This window comes from Paroedura picta, chromosome 5 (genome assembly GCF_049243985.1).
Source record: "Paroedura picta isolate Pp20150507F chromosome 5, Ppicta_v3.0, whole genome shotgun sequence".
Lineage (NCBI taxonomy): Eukaryota > Metazoa > Chordata > Lepidosauria > Squamata > Gekkonidae > Paroedura > Paroedura picta.
In genome coordinates this window covers 55,974,500-55,989,447 of record NC_135373.1, presented here as the reverse complement: position 1 = coordinate 55,989,447, position 14,948 = coordinate 55,974,500, and the positions used below count along the sequence as shown (strand labels likewise).

At 43.6% G+C, this 14,948-nt stretch overlaps 2 protein-coding genes across 12 annotated transcripts in view; one reads left to right on the top strand and one right to left on the bottom strand.

The window, feature by feature from the left end:
- CCDC146 (coiled-coil domain containing 146) overlaps positions 1 to 12,103 on the top strand; it is an 82,659-nt gene extending 70,556 nt beyond the window's left edge. The window contains exon 19 of the mRNA XM_077338065.1: positions 11,853 to 12,103. Within this exon, the coding sequence (XP_077194180.1) occupies positions 11,853 to 12,014 (162 nt within the window). The 3' untranslated portion in view covers positions 12,015 to 12,103. The remainder of the gene's footprint in view (positions 1 to 11,852) is intronic.
- GSAP (gamma-secretase activating protein) overlaps positions 919 to 14,948 on the bottom strand; it is a 53,907-nt gene continuing 39,877 nt past the window's right edge. For 8 of the 11 annotated variants that reach the window (XM_077338070.1, XM_077338072.1, XM_077338069.1 and 5 more), the window contains 7 exons: positions 14,604 to 14,674; positions 13,390 to 13,484; positions 11,283 to 11,402; positions 8,657 to 8,718; positions 3,266 to 3,370; positions 2,693 to 2,786; positions 919 to 1,629 (listed from right to left, as the gene is read on the bottom strand). In XM_077338070.1, coding sequence (XP_077194185.1) covers positions 1,538 to 1,629; positions 2,693 to 2,786; positions 3,266 to 3,370; positions 8,657 to 8,718; positions 11,283 to 11,402; positions 13,390 to 13,484; positions 14,604 to 14,674 — 639 coding nt within the window. In that variant the 3' untranslated portion in view covers positions 919 to 1,537. Of the gene's footprint in view, positions 1,630 to 2,692; positions 2,787 to 3,265; positions 3,371 to 8,656; positions 8,719 to 9,137; positions 10,857 to 11,282; positions 11,403 to 13,389; positions 13,485 to 14,603; positions 14,675 to 14,948 lie in introns of those variants that run through there. The other 3 variants (XR_013231091.1, XR_013231092.1, XM_077338074.1) reach the window with 3 other exon arrangements.

Here is a 14,948-nt window from a genome sequence, read left to right as displayed (position 1 = left end):
TTATCCCAGAATAACTAATGCTAGGGTCAAGGAATCCTAATTAACAAAATGCCATAGGGTAATTAGGTAGGGCATAAGTGAGCCTACAGTTATCTTCCTCTGTCTCTTATCTCCCAGCAGAGTTTCTTGTGTCCCTGGACAAGGAAGGTTGTTGCAACTTCACTTCTGCCTCCTCATCGCAGTGCTCCATGCTCAATTCCAGCATCTACAAAAGTCCCAGAGGACTGTGGGGGGTGGGGTGCAAGAGATAAATTCAAACCCATCTTGTCATACAATTTTCTATTTGATACAGTGCTATAGTGAAAGAGGTACATATTTGTGTGTGAAGGCTCTGATTGTAAACCTGCAGTGTTACAAGAACTGGGGCAGCTTTGTGGTTTAAATGGTGCTGAACATGAATCACTGCAGTGAGGAGGTAGAATTGATTAAAATTATCACAACCTTCTGACTTATTTGGATCAACAGGGGTCAAGTATGCAAAACTGAGGCCAGCAGCCCTTGAGTTTTTGAATGTGCTGTTTACAAGTCAAGCACTTGTACTACAGAGTTATTCTAGCTGAAATTACATCAGTTTAGTGGCATGCCAGCATGTCAGGAACAAAACATTTTTCCTGCTGGAAGCCAGCGTATGTCTTTTCTATTGCTGACACAGATCACAGCTAAGAAAACAAACAGGGAAGCCCCATGTTGCATAAACACAGTTGGGGAATCATCTGAAATCAAGGCACAGCGTAGCTTTACAACAGCAACTTCTCTTCACAGTGGTACACTGTAGAAACAGTAGGAGGGATCCAGTTGGTTAAGTATTTTCAAATCCCATTCATTGAAAAAAATTCACATTCCCAACCCTACATCACTGACTCCTATCAACAGGATTTTGAAGTGATTAAGTTTCAGAATTCAGCCCAGGTTAACGCATAAGATTTCAATGGCTTTGTTTCCAATAACATTCCCAAAGATAATTAGCTCCCTTGCCATATCTATAGCAAATTACAAAACAGATGAGAGGTCTCAGAACATCTCTATCCAGTTACAAAACCAAAAATACACTAATATCTACATCCAAAACTATACAATTGCTCTCATTTTACAAAGAGGTTTTTCATTTACAATGCAGGACTCACATAATTGCTTGACCCTCTCTATACACATCAGTATACAACAGCTGCCAATTATTATTTTAATATACACATATATTAGTTATTCATTTCCCACAGCACACAATTTCTTACATACATGAACCGCTGAAAAATGCAGACTGTAGCAGAAGAATTTGGCATTTGTCTATAAGCACTCCATTCATGTTGCATACTACTCCTGCAATGTATCTAATTAAAAGTGTAAACAAAAATGGTTACAGTAAGTTCTCTTCAACAGAGCTTTCAATATTACTTCTGAAAACGAAGACCTTCCCAATTCCATACCTCTTTTCCTACAACCACCGGTTCATTTATCTTAAGGCTGTTTATTTGCAAACATGGATGTGGCAAGGCTGAGATGTTGCTTGAAGTAACCAATTAATCTTTGAACAGCGGTACTAAAGGCCCAAGAGCATCGTCGTGTGCTTCAGAGCCACGTGTTCAACAAGTCTCACATTCACAGTACCTTGTTCCACAGAAGCCACTTGTCCTGCGAAAGACCAGTGAAGGTATTAGTAGCTGGTAACATCGCTAACGATATTAGTCAGGCATCCAAACTAAATACCTGTCCTCGCCATGTGCCTAGGGTTGTTGACCCCAAGTTGTTGTGCTTGATTCTGGCTGTGCTGTCACTGACAGGGTTGAAGTTTTTTATTGATCGGTATAGAAAGGTATCTCACTTACTGTAAACAGCACTGACCAAACTATGGCAGATGAAAATAAAAGAGTCTATTTTATTGTAATATTCTGAAACATAAGAATTCTGGGTTCACCATTTACCACTTATTAAACATATAAAGGCTGTGTGTGAGAGTGAGAGTGTGAGTGTGTGAGAGAGAGAGAATGAATCTCGATAGTTTCAGATGAATAGCCATTTCTCCAGTAGAAATGCAAGGGGGAAAAGGGAGTGTTGACTCTTAAAAGCTTATATCTTGTTGGTCTTTAAATGCTCCTGAAAAGTCTTATTTTTTTGGTAGAACATCCATGTATTGGGAAAATGCATTCATCAGTTTAGATATAAGCAAGTACAAGCCAATCTAGTTAGATAATGGAAGTCATTTTGGCTGCAGAACAGCCACTTACCCAATGTATGGTTCCTGTCCCATCATTAGAATGTGAACGGGACAATCATACACATAAAACTGGTCCCACAGTTATTTCCCGATATAGCAGGAACAATGGATGTGTACCACTAGTACCAAATGTCATTGTTTGTCACACAGCTAGAACATAGGGAAGCAGTCCTTCATTGGTTACTTGCCCTCACATGTACTATGTGCAGCAGGCCAGACACTGACAATATATTTTATAAACCATTTATTTAATGTGCATTCCATAAGGATTGTGGCACTAGGTAGTATTAAAGAATATTGTCTTTGGAGAGGTGTTATAAAGAGTAAGGATTGATCTTGGAACCATAACATTCCAATCCAACTGAGCCCCAAACTGAACCCCAATGAACAGGATCAGGAGGAACAAAGGTAATTTTGGCTGCAGAACAACCACTTATGCAAGGCCCTGTTCCTATTCCATCACTGCAGGGGGGTCATTACCTTGATGATCCACTTCTGTCAATATGGTGACCAAGTAGTTGAGAGGAAGAAAGTCAATTTGAGCTGATGATGTGTCCACTATTGACATACTGGGCTGTGAAAGAAAATACATTTCCATGTGAAGTTCTGGATTTTAAACACTGCATTATGAGAGATCACAAATCCCTTAACATGTAAGCCTCAATTTATCCAGCATCCCTCAGTATCTTTTCGCAATGTGCCACTGCCCTCCTTCCCTAAAGACATATCTAGGGTTTTGAACTGTGTGCCTCCTTTCCCCATCAAGCAAATGGAGATTTCCAGTAGCCATAATAATAAATGCTATTTTTGTAGCCCGCCCTAGCCGCATAACTCAGGGCAGGTAACAATATGGTTTAAAACAATCATATAAAGTTAGAATATACATCAGTAAAACAAATTTATAGATTACATCAGTCCCCAATTAACTTGAACTAGGGGGGACACAACCTTTGAAGGGGAGATCTCTCTTTCAGATGACCTCAACACTCTGAAAAAGTGCGGCTGAGTCTGAAGCTTGACTATTTTTGTTTCAAGATCTGATCCAGCTCTTACCCATTTATTCCCGAGTTTCTCAAACACGAATTTAATATAGTCTTGCACAACAGTGGTGGCACCAACAGGATAATTGGGCAGCTGACCAACCTTGCTTCCAGTAGCCTGTATGACAAAGACGAATAACAATGGGCAGCCAAAAAACATATGGAGCAAATAACAGCACTGATACAAGAGCTGTTAAGGTGATCAGCCACAACACCATAAACCTCAGTTGCAAATCTATGTAGATCTTTTTACTAACGAATAGGTCTCTGGCAACAGAATGCTGCTTCCACCTTCCACAGGCAAATTCTGATTTGTCCACATGAGCACCTTTGAGACGGCATCCCATTAGTGGCTGAAAGGTCAAAGGCAGCCCTGCAGAAGATTTCCTAGTATAGGTCCCCTCATCATGCATAAAGCCCTTCCTGCCCAGAGCCAAACATTCGCATGATGACCCTCTCTATGGCTTTTTCCACCTTCCTGCCAATGAAACATCAGGACAGTATCCAGACAAGAGATTAATTTACCTACTATATCACATACAATGGAAGGAGCAAAAAAATAATATTGGTTCTGGCTCCAAACTGACATTAAAATGTAATTGAAAGGTTCTGACCTTAAGGTTTTAAGCACTGCATTGTTGAAGAAATGCAATTCCAATGACTACCCCATACTTGGACATAAAATTCAGCAGGACACAGCCAACTTTGTTTTCCAACTCAGCCAAATAAAGAGCCCCTTTCTGTAAGAAAGTTCAAGTCACCCTCCTTGTTTCTTGACGTAGACATGGAAGGAATGCAGGGCAGTTCAATAAAGAATCAGAGTCGAGTGGCAGATCATTGGCTCTTTGTTGCAGTTGTGGCTTACACTAGCTACAATTGGTGCAGGAAGAAATTACTCAAAAAGAGAACAATGCGTAATGATAAGTCACTCTTTGAGAAGTAATTCCCAAGAGTGCCTCTTCCAGCCTTTTCTATATGGAACAACATATTACAGGACAAAAATAGGATTGATCCTGTAGAATCATTCCATTAACGGCATCTTCCCTTGGTGCAAGATCTTCCTGCACTACTTTGTGCTGGGAGAAGACACCACTGTTAATCGGTGTGGGTTCTTCTCTTTCAGAACAGGCATTTCTCCTCTCTTGTATAGTAGGTTTATCTGGCCTGATAAAGTGGATATAGCATAAAATATGAAGACACAGCAAAGACACAGTGGAAAGATGTTAAGTACAACCTATTACCAGTTGTACTTACCAGGACTGTCATCTTCGCATCATTTAAAAAAGCAGGGGCTAGATTCCCTGCCTTATGCTTCTCATATTCAACAGTCTAGCTAATGCTGTTGAATCAAACCCACAAAGAAAGCAGGAGTTCTTGTGGAACACATCCTTATTTGCAAACATTTATTCCACTAAAGCTCAGAAGCTGGGGAAAAAGACATGCAGGGTTCTAATGTCCTACTCGGACTGAGTCTGATTTTACAATGAGGTTAGTGGTTATAGTGAGAGTAGGATCTGGGAAAACAAACTTGAATTCCCACTCTGCCATGGAGACTTGTTGGATGACCTTGGAACAGTTACAAACTCTCAGCCTAATGTATTTTTATTTATTATTATTATTATTATTATTATTATTATTATTATTATTATTTAAATGTACTAACCACCACTCCCAGAGGTGCCGGCTCAAGGCAGTTTATAATAAAATCCATAAAACAGAATAAAACAATTTACACTATAGGCAGCATAATCCCATCTATTCCCTCCCAACCCTCCAATCCAGACCCAGTACCCACTGCCCACCAGCCCTAGGAGAGGCTACCTGCCTAGATGGAGAGGAATCCAGGGCCTTTAAAGGAGGGACCCAGATCTTCCATAGCCTGGCTTCAACCAAATGCCTGGCAGAAGAGCTCCGTATTGCAGGCCCTGCAGAATTGTGATAGCTCCATCAGGGCCATCAGCATTTCCAGCAGCTCATTCCACCAGGTGGGGGCCAGGACTGAAAAGGCCCTGGCCCTGGTCGAGGCCAGGCATCCTTCCCGGGGCCAGGAACCACCAGCAGATTCAAACCCACAGAGCGCAACATCCTGTGAGGGGCATAAGGAGACAAGCGGTCCCTCAGGTATGTGGGGCCCAAACCCCAGGTGGCCTTGAAGGTATCAAAACCTTGAACCTGATCCAGTACAGAATTGGGAGCCTATGCAGTTACCTCAGCACAGGCTGAATATGGGCCCTCTGAGATGATCTCACGAGGACCCTGGCAGCCACATTTTGTACCAACTGTAATTTCCAGGTCAAGGATAAGGGAAGGCCTGTGTACAGCAAGTTACAGAAGTCTAGTCTGGAAGTTTAGTCAGGCCAGATCCTGAAGATGAAACTCAAATACTTTGGCCACCTCATGAGCAGGAAGGACTCCCTGGAGAAGAGCCTAATGCTGGGAGCGATTGAGGGCAAAAGAAGAAGGGGACGACAGAGAATGAGGTGGCTGGATGGAGTCACTGAAGCAGTAGGTGCAAACTTAAATGGACTCCGGGGAATGGTAGAGGACAGGAAGGCCTGGAGGATCATTGTCCATGGGGTCGCAATGGGTCGGACACGACTTCATAACTAACAACAACAACAGTCTGGAAGTGACCATTGCATGAATCACTGTAGCTAGATGCCACAGTGGAGTTATGGGATTAAAATGAAGAAGGGCACAATGCTGCAACCCACTTCAGGGAAATGGGCTATAAATGAAGTAAGTAGATACACTGTTGTATTTTGCTAATACAGCAGTTGCTTAAAGACAGAAAAGAGACATGCAGTAGACTGGTGCACTTAAAGTGAGCACAGAACTGTGTCTGAAATCACCAATATTTTGCACGGGTGAGGTTTAAGAAGTATTAACACAGTCAGCTCTCTCCCATGCCCAAAATGAATCAATCCCTGCTGGACCTTGAAATGCTACAAAACTTGCATCTTGCACATCCCAATTCTTTACCTAGACTTCTAGGTTAGGAATGGGCACCTAGTAGCACGGAGTTCAGATGGGCTTCCGATCTAGGCTTCCCACCCCACATCCAAGGGCTTTCCTTGCTCCTTATTATACTCCCTAGTTTTTTCCTTCCTCACATGGTACCTTATTTTCTTAAGAGCCGTACTAGGGGCCAAGCCTGTTGCATTCAGGAATACAATGGGCACTAGATTAGGAGGGTGGGGTGGAAGAACTCTGCAGATTGCCTCTCCCTCCCCCCCCCCCCAGGACCTGGAAAAACTGCAGGCAGCTGTTAGGGAACTCACGGACAGGGACAGCTCTCACCCAGCAGGGATCTGCAGCCTCCAAGCCTTAGAAGGAAGTTGGAGGAGGGAGTGGTCAGGGGTGGGGGATGGAAGGCAGTTGGCTGGCCGCTGGACAGACAGGCAAGCCGGTTAGAGGAGGAGGCACTCAGGGGTGGGACAGCTGCCCTGAGTGGGTGTTAAGCGCTGAATTGCACTTAAACCATCCTCCAGGCCCTTACCAGAAATATTAAGTGGAATAGATAACACCATGGCATAGCTGTTAAACACAACTACATAGTAGTTTATTTGTGACTAGCAAGAAAGCCCATTGCAACCAGGAATGCAATGGGCGCTAGGACCCAGGGGACACCAGGAGGTGCTTTTTTTTTCTGCTGCGTGGAGCTGTGAAAGGCTCCTACAGGGTTTTTTTTTTCTGCTGCCTCTCGTGGGCGTGCTGGCTTGGAGCTCCTACAGGGTTTTTTTTTTCTGCTGCTTGGAGCTGGGAAAGGCTCCTACAGGGTCTTTTTTTCTGCTGCTTGGAGCTGTGAAAGGCTCCTACAGGGTTTTTTTTTTCTGCTGCCTCTCGTGGCTTGGAGCTCCTACAGGGTTTTTTTTTTCTGCTGCCTGGAGCTGGGAAAGGCTCCTACAGGGTTTTTTTTTCTGCTGCCTCTCGTGGGCGTGCCGGCTTGGAGCTCCTTCAGTGTTTTTGTTTTCTGCTGCTTGGAGCTGGGAAAGGCTCCTTCAGGGTTTTGTTTTCTGCTGCTTGGAGCTGGGAAAGGCTCCTTCAGGGTTTTGTTTTCTGCTGCTTGGAGCTGGGAAAGGCTCCTTCAGGGTTTTGTTTTTCTGCTGCCTCTCGTGGGCGTGCTGGCTTGGAGCTCCTACAGGGGTTTTGTTTTCTGCTGCTTGGAGCTGGGAAAGGCTCCTTCAGGGTTTTGTTTTTCTGCTGCCTCTCGTGGGCGTGCTGGCTTGGAGCTCCTACAGGGGTTTTGTTTTCTGCTGCTTGGAGCTGGGAAAGGCTCCTACAGGGTTTTTTTTTCTGCTGCCTCTCGTGGGCGTGCTGGCTTGGAGCTCCTACAGGGGTTTTGTTTTCTGCTGCTTGGAGCTGGGAAAGGCTCCTTCAGGGTTTTGTTTTCTGCTGCTTGGAGCTGGGAAAGGCTCCTTCAGGGTTTTGTTTTCTGCTGCTTGGAGCTGGGAAAGGCTCCTACAGGGTTTTTTTTTCTGCTGCTTGGAGCTGTGAAAGGCTCCTACAGGGTTTTTTTTTCCTGCTAGCTCTCGTGGGCGTGCCGGCTTGGAGCTCCTACAGGGGTTTTTTTTTCTGCTGCTTGGAGCTGGGAAAGGCTCCTTCAGGGTTTTGTTTTCTGCTGCTTGGATCTGCGAAAGGCTCCTACAGGGTTTTTTTTTCTGTCTACGACGCTGTGAGCCCGCTGCGGCCGGCGGCAGAAGGCTTCCCTTCCCCCCCCACCCCCCCCCCCCCGAGGCTCTCTGGAGCCTTCTCTCGGCCGGCGGAGCGGGCTCGCAGCGTCCACAACGCTGCGAGGCCGCTCCGCCGGCCGAGAGAAGGCTTCCCAGCCCACCCCCCAGCCGAGGCTCTCACCAGGCGGGCCGCCATTTTCCGAGCGAGTGAAGCAGGCAATGGGGAGCCGCGCTTCGCGCGGCTCCCCATTGTCTGCTTGGGGCGGGATTGACACTCGGAGGGGCCAATCAGGAGCCGCTTCGCGGCTCCTGATTGGCCCCCCCTGAGTTTTTATCCCGGACCGGTCCCGCCCTAACTCCTCCCCACTACCCCTTACTCCTTTATACAGTCCGTGGCGCCCGTGGCGCCACGGGCTGTTTACAGATAATGTGACTGTAAGATATGGCATTGTAATGGAATTTTGAGTTTGACTCCCTGGCCTTGGGATAGTGACCAGCAATTCCCTGGGAGGAATGTCTCACAGTTGTATGGAACAAGCTACATATGGGGAGGTGATAGCCTTTGATCTCGGGTAACAGCATTTTGGTTTCTCTTTGTGCAGTACCCTGAATTCTAGGGGATTGTTTGGCTGTTTTGACTAAGGATTATCATTGGCTGTATTTGGTTGTGACACAGTCTACAGATGTAACAGAATTGATTTTTGCTATATATTCCAAGACCCCAAAATTACCTTAGGCAGCCTTGTGAGGATGCCAAGTTTCAGCTTTTCTTTCTTTTCAGTATTGTCCACCTCTTTAAAAAACAAAGGAAAACACAAAATAGGGGAAAAGGTAACTTATCAGCACTCCAGAAGTACAAACCTGGTAAAGAATTTAGCAATAACTCTCTCTAGGAGTTCCATGCAAGTTGAGCTCTTGGGTACCAAAAATTCGAGTAGAAATTTAGATTAAAAGATTTCCTTCTCCAAACAGAGTGTCTTAAGCTGCAAGGAATAGTATTTGGAAAGTAAGCTGTAAAAAGTTTCAAAAAAAGATCTGAAATGAAGATTGGTCCTTGGTATTCAAGGACACAAACTGTTAATGTTCTCTTCCAGATACTCTTCAATGGTAATTTTTCTTGACAGACTATTTCTGTGGTTAGAGTCCAGTAGCACCTTTAAGACCAACAAAAATTTATTCAAGGCATGAGCTTTGGTCTTAAAGGTGCTACTGGACTCTGATTTTATTGTGCTACTTCAGACCAACACGGCTACTCATTTGAATCTATATTTCTGTGGTTAGAAATCCATAAGTTTAAACAAGCATTTCTGCTGGCAAGTGAAACATCTCACAATCAGCTGAGGTTGCAAAGGAGATATAACAGAATTCTTGCAGAAGAATGCAAATGCCCTTATTGTCCGGATCAAGTAGACTCCCTATTGGATGAATAGTCAATGGCTGCTGTATCTAGAGAAAGGAAGAACCTTTATAGTCACACACACAAAAAAACTGAGGGTTAAGAAAAGTTGTTTAGTTCTGGAATTTTCCCTCATGCAAAATAAAGCTCAACCTCAAAAGCTGCACTAGCACACCAGTCCCACCACCACCACCACCAATTTAGAAACTTGCAGTCCAAGAAGAACATGAAGATTAGTTTAGTTAACCTAGAGGCTTCAAAGCTGCAGGAGTCTGCCTAACCTTCCAGGGGGCTAAGCACAAACAATTGGCCCGAGCTGCGAAAGGAAGACATACATGAGAGAAAAGGAGGCAACAAAAAATGAAAGGAAATGCTGTAGTAATAAAGTTCGATTTGGCACGTAAAGAGGCTTGAAACACTCATGAAGCAGAAATACAACATAGTCAGTGAAATTAAATGGTCAAAACACAGCATGATTCACTCACATACAATAATAACAACAACTTTATTTTTATAGCCCACCCTTCCTGGTTCACTCAGGGCAGGTAACAACAGGTATGTTCATGTAATAAAGTTAGATTGATGACAACTGATAACCATTAAACTTTTCAATTAAATTATTAATTATATTATTAAACTGCCTCTATTTGGATCTTGTAAAGGGGAACTTCATATCTGTTGGACAGTGGGTTTGAGGATGGTGCATTATCGGTTTTGTGAGTAGGGAGGTCAGTGCTGTCTCCGTGTTAATTTCCTGTAAGCCTGTTGGAATAGTTCTGTCTTGCAGGGCCTCCAGAACTGTTAAGTTCCTGGAGGGCTCTGATCTCACCACAGGGAAAGCATTCCACCAGGTTGGGGCCAGGACCAAAAAAGCACTGGCTCTGGTTGAGGCCAGTGCTATTTCTTTGGGGCTGGGGATTCTGAGCAAGTGCTGGTCACTAGATCTTAGTGCTCTTTGGGGAGGCATAGCAGTATATATAAAGCTCATGTTCAATAGGAAGCCACTGAAAAGCATGCAACAAAATTTAAATTCAGATTATGCCATTGTTCACGCACTTCTTTCTGTGCCACTCAGTGCTGCTGCTCACACTTGCTTCTCCCCTTGCCCCAGGCCCACCCCCATTCTGCTGCAGCACAATGTGACAGCATGGCTCTGCAGGGAAAGTAAAAAAAAAAAAGCATAAAGTGTTTAAAGTATGTGAGTTGGAGGACAGAAAGCAGTAGGAAATTCTGCCACATTTTTTTGAAAGTGGCCCTTAGCCCCACTCCCACCCCTCTGGTAGTACGGAAGCTGGGTCTGCATAGATACTCCTAACACTGTCCTTTGAATTAGAGAGACACAGATTTTGTATTTCTCCAGCATAGAGGAAGACCCTCCCCCCCCCAAAAAAATTCTATGAATTGCGCTTAGAATGAGAGCAATGTTGTATAGATTTCACCTGTGGACCTGGGGGCTTCCTGCTGCCTATTCTTGCTGTGGAAGCAGCCAAGATCTTGAGGGTAGCAGACCTTGAGATAAAACCAACATCTTGGTTCTATCAGAGAAGGGGACAACAACCATTCCAAGTTGTGGCTCACACAAACAAGCAAATTGATTAAGCAGCTAATTCCATCCAGACCTAGCTCACCAGATTCACAAAAAGATCTCTCTCTCTCTCTCAAGATTTGCTTGTCAATATCCTACCCACCTGGGCCTATTCTGCACACACTGGATAATGCACTTTCAAAGTGCTTTTGCAGCTGGGTTTTCCTGTGTAGAACAGGATAATCTACTTCTAAAGTGCATTGAAAGTGCATTATCCAGCATGTGCAGAATTGACCCTGCCCCCCCCCCCGTAATCCTAAAATTAGCTTGGTTTGAAAGACAAACGAGAAACTAAATACTTCTTGAGCTTGTGTCTTACCCCCCAATAACACTTAGTATGGACATAATATTGTATTTGAAGCAATCTGCATCTTACCTTTCAAGAGTTTCAAAACACAAGTTTCTGTCAAGTGTAACACTCCTTGATCAATGTAGAGCAGGAGTGTGTACAAAGGGAGGCAGCACACTCCCAGTTCAGCATGCCGAGTATGAAACCCTGCAGTGAAAGAAAAAACAGATGGCTTGAACAGGAATGCAAGATTCCTTATCAGAACAAAATGGTGGAAGCTGCAAGTCAGGTTTTTTAGTTAAATTATCCCTGCATACCCGTAGGAGGTTTTGGGTTCTTAACTACAGTTAACTACAGCGTTCCACATTATAATTCTTTTTGTGGGAAATGACCATTCTTCTTAACTGATAATATAGTGACCAAAAAGGCTTATTTGCAAACTCCGTCACAACACAATATAAAAGTTAGTACTTAATATTTGTATCAGCAATCATAATTTAAAATTTGAACTGCTAGCATATAAACAGAAGCATACACACATATGCATACCAGTGTCCGTATATATGAAGAAGAGCTGGTTTTTTACACCCACTTTTCACTACCCAAAGGCATCTAAAAGCAGCTTACAATCATCTTCCCTTCCTCTTCCCACCACAGACATCCTGTGAGGTACATGAGGCTGAAAGAGCTCTGAAAGAACTGTTTGACTGGACCAAGACCACCCGGCTGGCTGCATGCAGAAGAGTGGGGACTCAAACCTGGCTCTTCAGATTAGGGACCATTGCTCTGAATCACTACACCAAGCCAGCTCTCATATGAGAAAAGAAAATGAGTTTAAAGACACAGGTTTAAAGACAGTCAACTAGCAGGGAGAAACCTATATTGGGAGGCTATCTGGCCACTGAAAAATTGCTCTCTATCAGTGGATTTCATCTGAATTACTGGAAAGCAAGTGTTTTGAGATGACGTAGGCCTAGTGAATCAAGCTATTAGACAAAGAATAAAGCTACCCCAAGGCATGCATAGATAAGATCATTAGTTCAGTATCACCTTCCTCTGCCAAATTCTTCCTCAGCAATAAAAGCCACAGGCTGGCAAGGTCATATTTAACTGTACTGCAAGTATGCTTTCACCTTAATTACATAAGCACAGTTGCAAGCTCTGATTGATAGCAGATGATTTCTCACCTAGTCAGGAACTATGAAGTGCACTCTCTCTCTCTCTCTCTCACACACACACACACACAAAATGTTGACATCTAATATTCTATTGCACTCACATACACTTGTAAACCCCCCTGCAGAATAAACCTTGCACAGCAGTCACTAGTGCATTCATAGGGGTCTTCACACAATATACAAAAACAGCATTAAGAAGAGTTCAAAACCGCTTCTTGTCCAATCAGAGCGGGACTGCTTTCCCAGCATTTAGTCTCACAACTGAGTTTCTCGGCAAGACTTTTGTGTAAATTGGGTGAAAAACCCCGGCCAACTATGCTGAGTCCATTGATAAACCACTTCCCACTTTTGCAAATGAGATGTGTTTAGAAATTCGTCCAAATTGTCACCTCAGAAATCAGTTTACTGTTAACTACTCTATCAGTATCACCCGCAAATTTTCCTTTCTGACCCTTTGCCACCAGCCCAGAATGAGATTATGGAGAGCTCAAAACAATGTTTGCTACTTTGTGGTATTGGGAGTGTTCCCAACAACAAAAAAACATTATAGGGAAGACAGCTTTCCATAAATTGCCATATCCACTCAATTGTCACCTCATGGAATTTATAGATTTATTTTGGGCCTGAAATTAAGCTGACTGAGCTTCACTGAATCACAGTTTAGAAGAAAAGGAGCTGGTTCTTATATGCCGCTTTTCTCTACCTGAAGGGGTCTCAAAGCAGCTTACGTTCACCTTCCCTCTCCCCACAACAGACACCCTCTGTGAGGTGGGTGAGGCTGAGAGAGCCCTGATATTACTGCTCAGTCAGAACAGCTTTCTCAGTGCTGTGGGGAGCCCAAGATCACCCAGCTGGCTGCATATGGAGGAGGAGTGGGGAATCAAACCTGGCTTGCCAGATTAGAAGTCTGCACTCCTAACCATTACACCAAGCCAGCTTTACTTAAAGCAAAGGGAACCTCTTTAGAAGGGAACTAAGAACAAATAAAGTATTCAGTTCTGCTGTTTGGGGCTTACCAGGAGGCAGAGGCAAACACATCCCACTTGCAGCATACAGCATCTGACACATGAAGTGGAACACAAGAATCTCATTCGAAGTACCTCGCTGCTCACTGCACAAAGGAAAACAACACCCCATTAGAAAACCCACTCCACTTCCTTACCTCTCCTCATAATCCTTTTGGGCTTCTTAGAATACACATTCCAAAATCAAAAGTAGGTTCAGCTCAAAGGAAGAGTTCTACCATCACAATCTCTTGTGTAACCTTCATAGAACCTCAAGGTTAGTTTAAGTCAAATTTCTGAATATACAGAAAGTCCGGCCTTTTTATGGGGCAGATCTCTGCTATTGCTCTTCTGATATGCCTGCTACTATCAAGGTTGTTTATTAGAAAGAACATTGTATGGGAGCATCCAAAAATGCAGTAAGCAATTTACTCCCTCTAAAACACTGCAACATAGTTCTGACATTTTAACTTTACATGAAGTTCCATGTTATTGATGTGGTTGGTGTGGAGGTTGCTGAATCAACATGTTTTATCTAGGCCACCGGTCTTCAACTTTTCCAGACCTAGGACTCTCCTTTCACCTCCAAAGAGTCGGAAGCATGCAAGAGGAAGTCATGGGACAGGAAAAAGGACAGCCAGAATTGTGGAAAGACATCCATTCTGCAAGCAAGCATGGAACACTCAGTGGCTGCTGGGAAGGGTAGGCAAAGCTGTGATGTGAGCAGGGGAGATGGCTTTCGCAGAAAATGAGTGTCTGAACCAGCCAGTACCAAAAACAAATCCACTATAATGCTGAGTGATCTCATTTCATCATCTTTCTATGCCACATCCTGTTTGCAAAAGGACATTATGTGCTTGCTCTCTACACATGTGCCTAAGTATCAGACCCTTTCCCCAAAGCGAACTTTCAAAGGATTATGACCAGGAATGGACTGTGAGGAAAACACAGGGCTTCCGACTACTCACAGTGGCCTTGATGACCAACCTGCCCTATTTGCAACCCGTCTAGGAGCCCACAGACTGAAGAGCACTGGTATAATGTACTGCCATCATTTAAAATCACATAGTAAACATCCACACTGTTAAAAACAATGTATTTGGCTAAGTTCTGTCACCTTCTGACCATTACAAAGGCAAAGGAAGCCTTATTTTCTGTTCCTGATCCAAGTATAGGCTTTCTGTCTGATTAAATTCAATGTGAATCAACAGAAAATAACCACTTACAGAGAAAAGATCCAGGAATCGAGATTATATTTCTTCCAAACATTTTCCATTATCCGATACATTAAATCCAGCTACAAAATATAAAATAGTGTTTTGAATTCTTATTGAAAAGATCTACTTTTGGAACTCCTATGCATCAAACAGAACACTAAACTGAACAGTGATATTAATGTCCAAAAATCCAACAGTCATTGCCTATTAGCCAACAAAAGCTCAGCTTTCTAAATAAGTTGTAACACAAGCATGGCAGCCACATTTCCAGACTTGGTCAAGAAGGCATGGGAAAGACTGTAAAAATGGAATGTGTCACTTTAAAAAAGTAGTAATGTACCACCATAAGCTTAC